Source organism: Sesamum indicum, linkage group LG1 (assembly GCF_026168435.1).
Source record: "Sesamum indicum cultivar Baizhima isolate 11 linkage group LG1, ASM2616843v1, whole genome shotgun sequence".
In the NCBI taxonomy this organism is placed as follows: Eukaryota; Viridiplantae; Streptophyta; class Magnoliopsida; order Lamiales; family Pedaliaceae; genus Sesamum; species Sesamum indicum.
Genome location: NC_142657.1, coordinates 10,369,093 through 10,383,892, shown reverse-complemented (window position 1 = coordinate 10,383,892; position 14,800 = coordinate 10,369,093). Strand labels below are relative to the sequence as shown.

The window sequence follows — 14,800 nt, the reverse complement described above, 5'->3', positions numbered from 1 at the left end:
AAGGGTAATCGTAGTCCAGCATCAAAATGATGGAGTGATAGCGAACAAAATCCTCTAGTAGGCATATGCATGCAATCAAATGAACGGGGAATAATGACCTCAAAATCATTGGGAATAAAGTATTTTTCCTTTGTGTGATGAATTTGTAGTTTTACATTGCTCACTATATCGGCCCAAGCGTTGCGATCTAACATCATTTGGAACTTAACATGCCTAGGGATTTGGTCGTCTGATGATACCACTGGGCGATTCGACCTTAACCTAGACCTAGAACTAGACTTAGCCCTGGATGGACCCTCTGCAGGAACATGGGTCGCACCCTTTACAGGGGAAGTCGCAGAAGCAGAAAAGAATTAGAATTAGAAGAGTTAGAGGAAGACATGGTACCTTATAGAGGTCGAGAGGGCACATGCATCGATCTCAGCAGGAGGTGGAGTCAGTAGAAATTTTTTTAAAATGGGGGGTATATATAGGAGGTGGTTTGGAAAAGCGCGCTTGAGTAGAGCCTTCGGATAGACGACACGTGTCGCCTCACAAATCGAGGAGATCAGCGACACGTGTCACCCTACGAATCAACGCGACCGTTGGATCTAAAGAAAGCAACTGTTCGACTCCTAGAGAAACCCTAGGGTGACAGTGGAATCACGAAACTCAAGGCAACCACACAATCTCGATAGGTGAAGTTGTTCGACTTCTCCCAAGGTAATTAATTACACTTGAAAAAAGTTGGGAAATTATGATGAAGATTTTATTGCCAAAGTACAAAAGAAAAATCTTTTATTAAAAGTAAGATAGACATTTCATCCAAGGTCGCAAGTGAGGTCGCTGGTCGAATCGGGTCAGAGTGTTGATAGTCGGGTCGTTGCTCGAGCCCGACTCGTAAACTGATCCGGACAGGTGGAGCGACGAGGTAATGCTTAGTCGATGCATGAGGGCTCTAGAAGACGGCACGTGTCGGGTTGTGGGACTTGGTTAGGTCCTATAAATACCCCAAGCCTACTGAAAGGAGGTAACTCGAGATTCATTATCTTAAGCTATAAATTAAGATCGCGCTATTTTTCTTGGACCGCCAATTCACTTAAGCATCGGAGGGTCGTCGTCGGGGATGAACCCGACTAGCTTAACCTATCTGTTTTTATCCTCAGGCCCTATATCAGATCTAGGGAGGTGACGTGGCTTAGATCATGAACGTTGATCAAAGTCGAACAGAATCGAGTCGGATCAAATTTATTTGTCACATCATTATTTAATTTTGGCAGAAGTGCATCAATTTATTAGTCCCTCCTTCCTAATGTTCGAGTCAATTTTTATTTGTGAAATTGATTTTGAGCGTCATATTTGAATAAATACAACAATTTATTAATTTTTCAAAAGTGATTCAATAATTTTATATATTTAATTTTTGCATATAAATTCTTTAATCCTAAACCCACTACAAGAAAATGAATCAATATTTTACGAAATCTTTTTATATTAAAATCAATGAAGAGCTAATTATCAAGTAAATTCTTCGTTGTTAATCTATATTATTTAATATATATTTTTAAACAATTCCTTGGTAAATTCATTACTGGATAACTTTTCATTGCTGAATTCATTTACAAACAAATTTTTTGTATTAAATAATATAGATTAACAACGAGAATTTTACTTATAAATTAGTTTGACGCTGATTTTTTATTGTAGCTATTAAACTATTTTCTTATAGTGACCTTGAGTATAAAGATTTTCTTGTTCATATTTTGTATTATAGTCACATTTAAAGAAAAAGATTACTGAATTTATTGCCCGTCTTTTATTTATATATTGATAAAAAAAATATTTACATTAAGATAATTTATTATTTACTTAAATTTTTTCTTAAAAAATAAATAAAATTTGTAAATAAATTACTGAATATAGATACAGGAAAATCAAATTAAATGAGTTAGGTTGTTAGACTTAATCAACCTCTAAAAAATTGACAAAATTGTACCGAAACTTGATGAATATCACACGTAGTTAACGTGCAATCTAAATTTATAGACGTTTTTATTGTTAATTAAGTGTGAGGGGTCTATAGTTTTTATTGGTTGGTAATATGTGTGGATTATATATGTTTAAGTATACTTATTATTCAGGGTCTATTTGAAATTAATTTTCTATCAATATTTTTATTTTGCACATATTTAAAGTTTATTTGATTTTATCTGTTTTAATTTAATTAAATAGATATAGAATTTAAATACATGGATCGAATATGATAACGTTGGATATGCAACCAATATAAATTGTATCACTTTCACAAGATTACATCTCAATAAAAAAATTTTATGTACTCGAAATCCGATAACCTAATATACAATGACGTATGCTTTTATAAGTTAAATTACGAGATTTAATCGATTTAAACACGAGGTCGCTTATGATAGTGGACTTATGATTTGATTGTGAGGCGTTATTTTGATTCATTTTGCATCTCGATGGGCCTGTGTGACGAGCTTATATTTTGGGTAGTAATTAAAGTATAGATGGAATATTTCACAGTGATGCAAAACTCTTACGGTCACACTCAAACAGGATCGTTGCATTGATCGTCCACTCAAAAATAGCTATGATTCGAATCGAATATTCATTGCAAAACAGATTTCTTTTAGTCCCACTCAAAAGAAGTTGATATGTTGATAATTCTTTCCATCATCTTGTCCACCAAAACCAAAAAATGCAACACCGACGGCGTGCTCGTACACCCAACTCACGCCGATACCCAAATTTGAACATAGGACCTCTCGAATAAAATCTCAAACCCAAATCTTTGGACTCTCCCCAAGGAACTTAAGCATTAGTCTAGGGCATGATTATAGAATTCCGAACCACTGTAATAAAATTTAATTGTTATTATTACAAAAAAATATACTCGATATCACAACTCTATTAAATTGACGATTACATAAAAAAGTCCATTATAATATGTGATTGATTCAGGAACGACTATTGTACAAGGACCACGAAGCCCAACAATAAAGATAAGCAATTAAGAAGTATTAATAAGACATGATAACTAGTAGTAGATACTTGTCTATAAGGTTTTATATATTCATATATCTTATAGAATGTTTTGAGCTTATAAAAAATACTAATCTTACTTTAAAATAAGCTATCGAAGTATTCATATAAAATAAAATTATAAAATTTATGATACGCCACTAAAAATAAATATATAATAAATTTAAAATAAAAAAAAATCAAATTTTAAATTTTTTGAAATAAGTCTGAAACTCAATATTTCTTTTAAAGCAACTTATAAGTATTTTATTTTTTTAAATTTTTATAAGCTCATTATTTTTTAAAAAAATAAAAGATTATCAACACTTTGCGTCTTATAAGATTTTTTAAAGAGCTTATAAATTCACCCGACACCGTCTCGGAGGTGGATGACACATAACCCATACTTATATGGACCGGAGTGTAATTACCCTAAAAATTTGAGGTAGTTTTGAGATTTTTGGTTGGTGAATGTAAGTGGGGAGGTAAATTCGGAGAGTCTGCATTTGGGGGCTATGGATGGAAACAAAAAAAACGAGGAAATGATTCTTTCTTTTCTCCCTATAAATAAACCAACTCCAACGGCATAAGGAGGACATCCAGCCAGCCAATTTTTCCCATACTCTCTCTGTTTTTTTGCTTCAATCGCACCTCGCTTCTAAGAATTTCTTCAATTTTTTTCCTGGTTTGCGGAGATTAAAGGGAGAGAGCCTGGTTTGAGGGTTGAGAAGAGAACTCTGTTTCTCGATCGATCTCCCTTTCCAGCATTTCTTGGAGTGAAGTGGAGGTGAAAGAAGAAAGTAGGAAGAGAAGAGAAGAGATGGCTTCTTCACAACCCAAGAATGTGGGGATTCTCGCAATGGAAATCTACTTCCCTCCCACTTGTATTCAGCAGGTAAACGTTTTACATGAGTTGAACCGAAACGTCGAGCCCACGTGTGCAGGAAGTTGGCTTTTCGTGCTGCTTTAGCTCTTTTCTGTTTCGTTGTTTTTGGTCGTTTGTCCATCTGGGTTTTTGGATAAATTCTGTGAGAAAGAGGAATGGTGTAGAAAGGAAAAGAAAACCAAGAATTTTGATGGGTTTTCTGAATTTACGTGTTTGATTTTTGTTTTTTTTCTGGGTTATAGAATTTTGTAGAATGGACCCACCTAATGATTTTGATGTTCTGTTGCATGGAACCTTGACTCTGTATGAGCGCTCAATTTGTAGTTTAGCTTCTTTCTGATTTATGGGTTTTTTTCTTTTAATTTATCTCAGATTCAGTTCGCAAAAATCTTCTTTCTTTTACGTATTCTGCTTTTGTTGCAATTCAAAGGAAGCATATTTTAGCACCTTTTAGTACAATTTGCTGTTGGTTTTTACAGTGAAATGTTTTAGATTTATGTGTCTGTTCATTTGGAATTTTCTCTTTCTCAATGGATGCTGAATTTGTGCTGCAGGAAGTGTTGGAGGCACATGATGGAGCAAGCAAAGGGAAGTACACAATTGGGCTGGGCCAAGACTGCATGGCCTTCTGTACTGAGGTTGAAGATGTCATTTCCATGAGGTAAATTCACTTGATACTCTTTTACTGTAAATGTTTGTAGATTCTCCGGAAAAGCCAGAGGAAAGGGGAGATTAAAGAATCTTTAACACTGCAGAGGTTTGGTGGATTGCATGTCAAGCCTATTGATGTAGTTATCTGCAGAGATTGTTGGAATCTTTTGTCTGCACAAAATTTTTGTATAATTGCTCAGTTAAATTGTCTGTTTTTTATATCTGATCCATAATTTGACTATCTAAAACTTTTTAAAATGATCTGAAATAAGTCCTTTGAGTTAGGTGATATAGACCCGCAAGGTTTCTGCCAATATGAACTTCATTTTTCTGAACTTTGGAAGATAATCTGTCCTATTTACTTTAGTCATTAGTCCATGAGATTTTTATCAATTGCATGCTTTGTATTTACTCTACAGTGTAAATACTCCTGTGTGGTTTCGGGCCGCTTCTCCGTTTCTATAGATGTTGTTTTAAGGCTGTGATGCTACGTGAAATCCTAAAACTAATACCCCTACCTTTCATTTCATTGTAGTTACTCAATTTATCTTTACTCACAATGTATATAGTAAGTGCTTACAAGTTTCTTTCCTTTTTTCACCCCCCGAGCAATTGTTAACTCTTTGATTTTCAGTATGACAGCTGTCACTTTGCTTCTTGAGAAGTATGGGGTTGATCCCAAACAGATTGGTCGTCTGGAAGTTGGAAGCGAAACTGTACTTGATAAGAGCAAATCCATTAAGACATTCTTGATGCCAATCTTTGAGGTATTGTGGTGTTTGCATTTTTTTTTCTCAGCTCTTCTGGGCTTATTGTCCATTTCTGTCTGTAGTGGGTTTTATCCCGAAGCTTTATTTAGCAATGATTGTCGTAATATGATTAACTCATAGTAGAATTCACTGTACACTTGTTTTTGCTAAGTCTTGAAATTATGATTGGTTCTCTCCAGTAGGCATGCTTATTTCGTTTACTTATCTCGCTCAAGTGCAAATCACTCTGTTATGTAATATTCAGAGTGACGCAAGAGCTTCTTTATTGTGACATAAATTCACATATGTTACATTGATGGCTATCACACCAGCTTATCGGCTGTTTTCGAAAATTTAATTAAACATTGTAACAGATAATTATTCTTCTTTTTGTGAATAACCAGAAACATGGAAATACCGACATAGAAGGTGTTGACTCAACCAATGCGTGCTATGGAGGTACTGCTGCACTATTTAACTGTGTCAATTGGGTGGAAAGTAGTTCATGGGATGGACGATATGGGCTCGTTGTCTGCACCGACAGTGCGGTATGACATCATTTTATATACTTCTGTTCTTGTAATTAATGTTCTCTGGAAACATGACGTAAGCGAACTTTCCTCATTCATACATTTTGGAACTTTACTTTCTGAGCTGCACGGGAAGTTGGAGCATGTAATCTGTCTTCTTTCTGTTGATCAAGCTGGATCTTTCTTTTGTCTTGATTTAATTAAAGTATAATACATGCCTAATTTCTGAATTTCTTGATGGAATTCTTTAGTCTTGCGTTCATTAAAGTGAGAGTTAATTAAAATTCTACAAAAGCTTCTTTCCGTATCTGATTCCTCCCTAACTAGCTTCATTTTCCAGGTCTATGCCGAAGGACCAGCTAGGCCTACTGGGGGAGCTGCAGCTGTTGCTATGCTAATAGGGCCAAATGCTCCTATTGCTTTCGAAAGCAAGCTCAGGAGCAGTCACATGGCTCACGTTTATGATTTTTACAAGCCTGATCTTGCCAGTGAATATCCAGTAATCCTCTTAACCCATTAGATTTCCGTCTTTGTTGTTTCTTACAAATGCCACAAAGCCCTAGATCAAGTGGAGCATATGCTTAATGTTTCATTAATAGCTACAATCAAGATCTAGAGTTTCGGACATGTTATATATTGCTACTTACGTGGTATATTTGTGGCGTTTAGGTTGTTGATGGCAAGCTTTCTCAGACTTGTTACCTCATGGCACTCGATTCTTGTTACAAAAGCCTATGTCACAAGTAAGCTCCTCTTGGGAAACAACTACCTTTTGTCTCTCTAAACTTTACCATTGGGTTTTCATACTCTTTTTCATGGGATAGGTATGAGAAGCTAGAAGGAAAGCAGTTTTCAGTTGCTAATGCTGACTACTTCGTATTTCATTCTCCATACAACAAGGTAATTAGCGTGGAACAGGAGCACCTCACAGATATTATTGTATTTGAGTGTTCCGCTATCTCCACTTTAAATATTTGATGTCAGATTTTTGTTAACATTGTCCTTGCAACTTGCAGCTTGTACAGAAAAGCTTCTCAAGACTCTTATTCAATGACTTTTTGAGCGGTGCTAGGTGAGTATTCTCTTCATTGTTACAGTACTAGAGTGTTAAAAAGTGTTTCCACTAAATTTGTCTTTTCTGGTATTTACTACAGCTCCATTGATGAGGCTGCTAAAGAAAAGTTGGCTCCTTTTTCATCACTAACCATCGATGAGAGCTACCAAAGTCGCGACCTTGAGAAGGTTACTTTTTGAAATATTTTTGTTCATCCAAAGTAACTTCTTTAATGCTGATAACACGTCGATTTGCCAATTTTTTGATAATCGTTATAGTCTATATCCATCAGTATATGGACTAATTTATTTGAATCTACAGGCGTCCCAACAAGTTGCGAAGCCACTATATGATGCAAAGGTGCAGCCATCTACCCTGATACCAAAACAAGTCGGGAACATGTACACCGCCTCACTCTACGCTGCATTTGCATCCCTTCTTCACAATAAAAACAGCACTTTGGTAAAATTCTATACCTTGTCATTTCAGTTTTTGGCTTTTCTAACGTTGACGAGTCTAAGGCTTCCGGTTTTCTGAACGGTATTTTCCCGCTTCCTTCAGGCTGGACAGAGGGTGATATTGTTTTCGTATGGAAGTGGTTTGACAGCCACCATGTTTTCTCTTCGTCTAAACGAGGGTCAGCATCCTTTTAGCCTGTCGAACATTGCAACCATAATGAATGTTTCCGAGAAGTTGAAGTCAAGGCATGAGGTACATCGGTTTTTGTTCCCCATTTTCTTCTTCAGTTGATAATAAATATTTACTGCCACTAAGCAAAAACGAAATAAATAAAAGTTTAGAGTTATGCTGTTTAGAGGTGTAAATCAATCGAGGCGAAACGAACATACTAATTGTTCAAGCTTGTATGAATTTTTTGTTGGTCTTCAAAGATTATGTGAACTTGTTCGAGTACTAATTCAATCAAACTTGAATCAGCTTTAATTGAGTCGAACATGAGTTCAGTTTGATTCTCTCGCTAATGAGGTGAGCTTGAGCTGAGCTTCAAAGCCTACGGAACAAAAAATTGTGTTCATGTTCTTTTGTTATACTCAACCGATTAAACCTCGAACAAGCTTTTATGTATCGACCTTGACTTGAGTATCAAGTAGTTTGATACTTCTGTTTGGATTCCACAACATACTAGTTGGATTCATTTCTTCGGTAAAAATGACCATTTCAAATGTTCTTCTCTACAGTTCCCTCCAGAAAAATTCATCGAAACAATGAAGCTGATGGAGCATAGGTATGGAGGAAAGGACTTCGTGACAAGCAAGGACTGTAGTCTTCTAGCAGCCGGCACATACTATCTAACCGAAGTGGATTCCAAGTACCGAAGATTCTATGCCAAAAAGGGTAATGAGAACGGTACTCTCGCAAATGGTCATTGAAGTTGGTCTCCACCATGACAGTGCTGTGAAAATAACTATGTTTTTCATTGTCTAGCATAAGCTTCAAGTTCTTTCCGGCGGATAATTCTTGTCTGCAGTCTGTAAGAATTTCTCATTTTGGTTTTCTGTATGTCGAACAGAAGAATGTTGTAAAAGAAATCATGGCTGCATAGCCCTTTATCCTAAATCGTAATGAAATTGTTGAGCATCTCGCCCCGACAAAGTCCCACAATTCTTATTAGGGAAAATTGCATAATACCCCCTGTGTTATGCTAAAATTGCACAAAACTTACCTATGTTAAATAAATAGCCATAAAAGACCTTGTGAATTTTGAAACCCTGCAAAAAAGACCCCCTCCGTCCAAAACTGACGGAAGGTGCTGTACACGCGGTGGAAATGAGAGTAGGGCTTTTTTTTTATCCAATTTCAGCTTTTTTGATAGTACAATAGTCCAAAATACCCTTCTCCTTCATTATATATACAACTAAATATCCCCTCACAAACATACTACAAAAATAGGATTTTAAGTGAGCAAATTTTCAATTTGTCCCTTTTGTTTGAATATAAATAAAAATCATATATTATAAATTAAATAAAATTATTATTTAATTTAATATATTTTCATATTTATTTATAAAATATACTAAATCAATATAACAATCCTACAATTATATCAGATTTTCTTAACTTTTATAAAATGTTATATCATTTATCAAATTAAACTATTATTTAATTTAAATGTATTTTAATATTTATTTTAAAATATACTAAATAAATATAAAAATACCTAAAATTTATATCAATTTTTTTAACCTTTATAATATTATATTAAAACTATTAATATATATTTAAATTAAGCATTTACTATTTTTTATTATTTTAAAATTTTATTAAATTAAATACTTTACTAAATTATTATTTAATTTAAATATATTTTAATATTTGTTTATAAAATATACTAAATAAATACAAAAATACTTAAAAATTATATCATTTTTTTAACTTATATAAAATATTATATTTCAATTATTAATATATATTTAAATTAAACATTTAATATTTTTTATAATTATTTTTTTATTATTTTTAAATTTTGATAAATTAAATAATTTTTATTAATTTTTATTTATTAATTCTTCTCCGTCGTCTTCTCCGACGCCGACGAGTCGCCGGCGGTGATAAAAATGGGCAATCTTGGTCTCATTGGAATCGTCTCGATGAGAGGAGTCGAACGGTGGTAGTTTCAGGCCGTGATTCGTCAAGACGGCGGCGAATCGACGCAACAAACATCACGGCAGAAATAAATTTAAAAGTTTTGGATCTCAGCAAAAACTTGATGAAAATGAGAAAGGTTGGTCTCGTTCGAATCTTCACGTCGAGGCGAATCTATTGGTGGTGGTCCCAGGCCAGAATTCATCCGGACGACGACGAATCGAAGCCAAGAAGCTTTGACGGTCGTGCTCAAAGCCCAGTCTTTCCGGTCGATGAAAGTTCAAATTGATGGTATGGATATCTTCGTCTTGAGGAGAGGATTCCAATGGTATAAGCCATGGTCGAAAATTCTTTCAGACGAAGATTGAATCATAGAGAGAAGATTCGGAATGAAATAGTATATATAATATATATACGATATATATAATGTATATATAAATAAATATAAATAAAAATATATTTAAATGACTTAAGATCTGGACCGTTTATTTTTTACATTCAAATATTAATGGTTGTTATAAGAAGGGTATAACGGTCAATTTAGCAAAAATTTAACGCTGTTAGGGTTCATCTAACGGAATGGGAGAGTATGCAACAATTTGAAAAACATAGGGGGTTTTTTGCCTATTCTTTTAACACAGGGGGTTTTTAGCTAAATTTTAAAAACACAGGAGGGTTTTATGCAATTTTCCCTTCTTATTACAATGATGATGTAGTGTTTGTTGATGAGCATAGCCTTCAGATGGGACAAATCTAGGCCTCTACAGGGAAAGATTGGATGGCAGTGACAAGTCCATAATGCTAGACATTACTTATCACTTATCACTCCATTGGTGGAGCTGCGGTAATCAATTTCGGTAATATTTAATCGGTGATGGTTAAATTCACTTAGTTGTGGCTATTTTGGGTAATATTTGATCGGTGACGGGTAGATTCACTTAGTGCAATAGCCGCAAGGAATACATTCCAACTTAATTTTGGTGAGGAAAATGAAAAGGTTGGTAGGATACAAAACTTAATTTAGTTATAATTTAAATATAATAATAACAATTTAAGGGGAAAATAGAACTTAGAGTTAGAGATGTTCACAGTTCGATTAAACTGGTTGAACCGAACAGAATCGAAAATCGAACTGAAAATTTTGGTTTGATTTTTGTTTTTTTTTTTAAAAAAAAATTGGTTTTCAATTGTTTTAAAATAAATTGTTACTTTTTATTTGTTATTTGTAGTGTATTCAAATGTCAAATGAAAAAAGAAAGATTGGAGGATAAAGGGATTTCAAACACATCTCAACAACCACAAGAATCACAATCACACCACAAGAATCACAATCACACCACAAGAATCACAGTCAGGGTAATATTGTGTATCACGTAAGTCGTAAATAGTGATTTTTTTTTCATACACTCTTATAATTTTATTTGTCGTTTGTTTTATAATTTTTTTTTATTTTGTTTCTTAGGTGTAAGTTGATGGTCGATGCTCAATGGCAGAACTTTAATTCAATTCGCTATATGTAGTATTTGGATATTGAATACTGTAGTTGTACTATTAAATTTGAATTTAAATTAAATGAATAGGTTGTTATTGTGTTCTTTTCTTTTGATTTGAAATTTTGAATTGCATTTTTCATTATATATTTTATTTTTTAGATTTTGATACTTTAGTACATGTATTTTTGGACAAAATTAGAAAAATACTAAAAATTATATATATATATATACATTTAAAAAAAATCAATTTTTTCATGTAAAATACCGAACCAGTTCGATTTTCAATTTCTGAAAACGGTGAATCGAATTTTCGATTGACCGAACCGAAAACCCCTACTTACAATTATGCTTCCTGAGATACAAACAAAATACTGGATGTACTATAATTTTATAAAATACTAGGAGTGTTAGTGTAATTAGATCTTAATCTCATATAATTTACCGAAACTTATATAGTCAATGTTTTTGAAGCAACTATCTACCACAGAGTGGAAAATGCTCATCCAAATTGGATTTTGTTTGATCGACTAAATTACATGACAAATATAATTACAGTTTTACTATAATAAAAAAGTTAATTATACTTGTGTTGGTCATTCTTTCTTAACTGTACTTACCATGTGTTTGCTGGAATTAAAATTAGGAGATACGGGAGATAATTAGATGAGATTTGGTAGGCATTATTCGTTCTGAATTGTTAGATCTATTTAAGGATAATTACATGTATACTCCTAACTTATGATCTATTTACAAAAATTACTCATGACTTTTGAGAATTACACACATCCACCAAAAGTGTCATAAATGACAGATTACCCATATTTTTAAAAAATTATACATACAATCCTAAAAAACTGCAATGTCTGATAAATGAGTATTGCATCTTAGTGAAATCAATTGAACTACAAAGTTGGCATCACATGTACAGCAGTGGCATAAAAGGAGAAAAAAGTGAATAAAACTGGCCAAGAAATTCAGTCAGTTAGAAACCTCATAAGTCATAACCATGTTAAAGAGAATAAACTTTTCAGACAGAAAGACTTCAGGCAACATTCCACGTTCCATTAACATATATCAGGACAACCCTTAGTATGTGCAGCAAACTCTCAAGTTCGTTCAAAATGAAGTGATAAAAGGATATGAAAAGGATTGAGGTGGGCTGTAAACACAGTAATGTAACATTTCTATCTCATTTATTCAATGTTGCAATTAATACAATACAACATTCAGTACACAAAAAAAAAAAAGGAAATCATGCATGTAATATTGGAACAGAATTGCGTGAGAGAAAATGAGACGGTCCACATGAAGGAAGACAAGAAACCGTAACAGCTGGTGAAACTAATCCAAACCTCTGATATTTTTAGGCTACAGGGGTCTTTCGGTTGGGCTTGAAGACGTGCTCAATGAGAGAATCCTTGATGGACAAGAGTTCAGGAAATTCTTGCTTTAGTTTGGTGGCATCGAGCTCGTTGTTACTCCTTGGGGCAATTATCACCTTAGCCTGCTCCTCAAGAGTGAAGTTTGTCCAAGTGAAGTTTGGGTCTATATATTCACGATACATCTCTAAAATCTCGTTATGGCTGACGACTCCCGGATTTGTGAAGTTCCAAATTCCAGTGAGATTTCTCTTAGCCATCTCAATGGATATGGGAAGAAGTTCATCTAGGATTGTCATGGAGTTGGGTATGTTGACCACCTTTTCATACCTCGCTATCTTTGTGATGAAATTACGCGGATTGGAAAGATCGGATGAGATGGGCATCCTGACTCGCAACGTGCAGACATTCTCATAGTTCTTTAGTAAATCCTCAACCTGACAACACGACAGTAGAAAAAAGTACAGATGAGGACTCACCAAACGAGAAATGTAGTACATGAACACAACACCACTTCCTTTCACCTTGTCTACACAGAAAACCAACCCACCACCAAACCATCTAGCAATTCACGGATACTTCCAATAGAGGAAATAACCTCATAGGTAGTAGCAAAAGCCCACTAAACGAACCTACATGCAGCTAGGCAAGCACATGAACAGCAAAAGGGTGATCTTGACTAATATTAACAGTTGCACAAAAAAGGAACATTTAACTTGATTGACTCCTTAAAGCATCTCAGATACAAATTCTGAAGAGAAAATGCTGCTACATAGTCATGCAAATTTTATTTCTTCACATCATATAACAGCCATAAGATCTCACATTGCTAGGAATGATGAATCACTAAATCACAATTAGCATAGTTAATCACCGCAAATATTCTCGAGTCGTTGAAACGTTGCAATAACAAAGAACAAACTTCACTCTCATGTTTGCAAGATTTGTAATCTAGATGCACAACCAACGACAAATCATCGACAGGCAATAAAACTTTTTACTAACATTCCTTCCCGTATACTTCCACAAGCTCTTAATTAAGTAGGTAAAGATTTCGATGCCTTCATTTACCATTTCCTCTACAGAAAGATACTTCACAAAATATACAATGAAATAAGCACACATTATACTCAATTTCAAACTCTTCAAACCAATAACACTAAATCACATCATTGTCATCATCAACAACATTAAATACTACAAAGTAGACTTTGACACAAATCAACAAACACTAAACAAACAAAGATCTACCACTATTACCACCACACTCACACAAATGACAAGATTAAAGAAAACCCACCATTGCTTTGGTCTTGGAGTAAAAGGATCCGATGAAGTTGGGCGTGTCCTCCTCCTTGAACCCGATACCCGACCCGAGAGGATGCGCAGCATCGTACTCAAAAATACACCCCGTGGCATAGTTAATCAACACTAGACCCTTCTCCCTACATACGTCGGCAAGCGTCAGCGTGCCGACAACATTCGTGCGGATGGTCTCCACCTTGTTAGACTCGCACCAATCGACGTTGGGGCGGCCCGTCACCCCTGCGGCATTGAAAACATGCGTCGGCTGGGCCGATTCGATGTCGGCCTCCAGTGAAGCCCGGTTCTGGAGCCGGCCCGACCCGTATACGTAGTCGATTTTCTGGGCCTCACAGAGCTTGCCGAGCAGCCCGCCAATCCATCCTGTTCGACCATAGATCAAGAACTTGAGAGGTTGAGCGGCTGACCCGTTTTCTGTGGCGCCCATAGTAGAAATTCAGTGTGTGTTGTGTGTGTGTGTGTGTGTGTGTGTGGGAGAAATGAGGAGTAGTGGGTGTAATTGCTGCAGTATATAACAATGAGCTCTCTTTCTTTCTTTCTTTCTTTTCTCGGATCTGAATGTAATTTCTTTATTTTAATGTATGCACAACTTTTTTTGTCCCCTGCACTCTTCTTCATACCTGAATTGACCAAATCACCCTCACAAATTTCAAAATAGACCATATACACTCTCTCCCAATAATCCTCGAGGTAACATTCACCCTCCTAAAACTGATAACTGTAACGTCTACTCGCTACGACTAAATATTTGGACAAAATTATCCATATTTATATATATACATATATAGTATAAAGGATTTTTTTTAATTTTGCATTTGAAATTCAATTATATATATATTTAATTAAAGAAAATACATTTTACTTATAATAAAAATAAAATATAATTAATATAGTTAATAGTTCAAATTTTATAGACTAAAAGTTAAGTGACGAATGGATGCAATAAATACGCAAAACACTTTAATGTAAAGAGTTATTATTAATTTGGTAAGAAAAATAACTATTTATTTTTTTTGGATAAAAATAAGGAATTATATATTTTTTAAATATAGTTTCTTTTGAAAAAATAGCAAAATATATTTATTCATTTTTTTTTTCTAAAAGTGTTCA

General features: G+C 34.4%; 2 protein-coding genes across 2 annotated transcripts; one reads left to right on the top strand and one right to left on the bottom strand.

The window, feature by feature from the left end:
* The first annotated feature begins 3,536 nt into the window (after window positions 1–3,536).
* Window positions 3,537–8,490, top strand: LOC105157353 (hydroxymethylglutaryl-CoA synthase). Its single transcript, XM_011073765.3, has 12 exons — window positions 3,537–3,919; window positions 4,465–4,571; window positions 5,196–5,328; window positions 5,715–5,858; window positions 6,181–6,339; window positions 6,510–6,583; window positions 6,665–6,740; window positions 6,857–6,912; window positions 6,995–7,082; window positions 7,216–7,356; window positions 7,456–7,605; window positions 8,091–8,490. The coding sequence occupies exons 1-12, from the start codon at window positions 3,845–3,847 to the stop codon at window positions 8,280–8,282; spliced, it is 1,395 nt and encodes a 464-aa protein (XP_011072067.2). The 5' UTR covers window positions 3,537–3,844; the 3' UTR covers window positions 8,283–8,490.
* Window positions 8,491–12,159: 3,669 nt separating this feature from the next.
* On the bottom strand, window positions 12,160–14,221 carry NRS/ER (nucleotide-rhamnose synthase/epimerase-reductase). Its single transcript, XM_011073753.3, has 2 exons — window positions 13,668–14,221; window positions 12,160–12,804 (listed from the first exon to the last, which is right to left on the bottom strand). Exons 1-2 carry the CDS (start codon window positions 14,115–14,117, stop codon window positions 12,352–12,354), a joined length of 903 nt encoding a protein of 300 aa, XP_011072055.2. The 5' UTR covers window positions 14,118–14,221; the 3' UTR covers window positions 12,160–12,351.
* Between the last annotated feature and the right edge of the window lie 579 nt (window positions 14,222–14,800).

Coding starts and splice junctions, on each gene's coding strand:
- LOC105157353 (XM_011073765.3), top strand. CDS start 3,845: ATGGCTTCTTCACAACCCAAGAATGTGGGGATTCTCGCAATGGAAATC. Junction 6,741..6,856: donor TTCATTCTCCATACAACAAG/GTAATTAGCGTG, acceptor TGCAACTTGCAG/CTTGTACAGAAAAGCTTCTC. Junction 7,083..7,215: donor AAAGTCGCGACCTTGAGAAG/GTTACTTTTTGA, acceptor TTGAATCTACAG/GCGTCCCAACAAGTTGCGAA.
- NRS/ER (XM_011073753.3), bottom strand. CDS start 14,117: ATGGGCGCCACAGAAAACGGGTCAGCCGCTCAACCTCTCAAGTTCTTG. Junction 12,805..13,667: donor ACTCCAAGACCAAAGCAATG/GTGGGTTTTCTT, acceptor TCGTGTTGTCAG/GTTGAGGATTTACTAAAGAA.